This window comes from Cariama cristata, unplaced genomic scaffold (genome assembly GCF_000690535.1).
Source record: "Cariama cristata isolate BGI_N322 unplaced genomic scaffold, ASM69053v1 scaffold12845, whole genome shotgun sequence".
Lineage (NCBI taxonomy): Eukaryota > Metazoa > Chordata > Aves > Cariamiformes > Cariamidae > Cariama > Cariama cristata.
Genome location: NW_009618186.1, coordinates 13,342 through 14,173, shown reverse-complemented (window position 1 = coordinate 14,173; position 832 = coordinate 13,342). Strand labels below are relative to the sequence as shown.

The 832-nt window shown below is 55.5% G+C and overlaps 1 protein-coding gene across 1 annotated transcript in view; it reads left to right on the top strand.

Moving 5' to 3' along the window:
* Nucleotides 1–336, top strand: part of SEPT8 (septin 8) — a gene marked incomplete at its 3' end in the record, with an annotated part of 14,089 nt that extends 13,753 nt beyond the window's left edge. The window contains exon 8 of the mRNA XM_009700757.1: nt 146–336. Within this exon, the coding sequence (XP_009699059.1) occupies nt 146–336 (191 nt within the window). The remainder of the gene's footprint in view (nt 1–145) is intronic.
* Between the last annotated feature and the right edge of the window lie 496 nt (nt 337–832).

Here is an 832-nt window from a genome sequence, read left to right as displayed (position 1 = left end):
GGGGTGCGGGCTGCCATACCCGGCCGGCTGGTCGGTGTCTGTGGGGTGGTGGGGACTGGTGCGGGGGGTGCGAGTGGGGCTCCGGGGTGAGCACAGCCTGGTGGTTGTGCTGGATGTGGTGCTCAGAGGGTCTGTCTCCTACCAGCTGCATGAGAAATTTGAGCACTTAAAAAGGATACACCAGGAAGAGAAAAGGAAGGTGGAGGAGAAGAGGAAGGAGCTGGAGGAAGAGATGCATGCCTTCAACAGGCGGAAAGTAGCGGTGGAAACCTTGCAGTCCCAATCCTTGCAGGCTACCTCACAGCAGCCGCTGAAGAAGGACAAAGACAAGAAAAAGTAAGTGAGGGAACTCGAGTCTGTCTCCTCTGCTGCTGGGAAGCTGGGTGTCTGCCCACATGTTTTAATGTTTGGTCAGTTGCTTAGACCGCAAATGGAAAGGGGGATTTTGGAATCCTAATTCCTACCCTTCTGACTGTTTGCTTAAAGCCAAGGAGAGACAGGGCCCTCCTGTGCCCAGGCGTTGCCCTGGGGAAGCCCCAGTGGCTGCAGGTGGGAGGGATTTGCAATTTGGGGCCCTTCTCTAAGGGCTGAGGGTCCCGTGGGGTTTGCCCTTGCCGCTGTGACACCAGCTCGAGTGATCCTGTGAGCCCTTTGCTCCTGGAGAAAGAGGGGAAGGTGAACAGAAGTAAACTGCGTCTTCCACCCAGCAGAGAGGAGTGGGGACAATCTTGACACAGTTGTGTTGTCATACAGATGTGGTCCCCTGTCACGCACTACCTCGCTCTGATCTGTAGGCTTGGGCCCCTCTTTGTTGAGTGCACTTACTTTATTT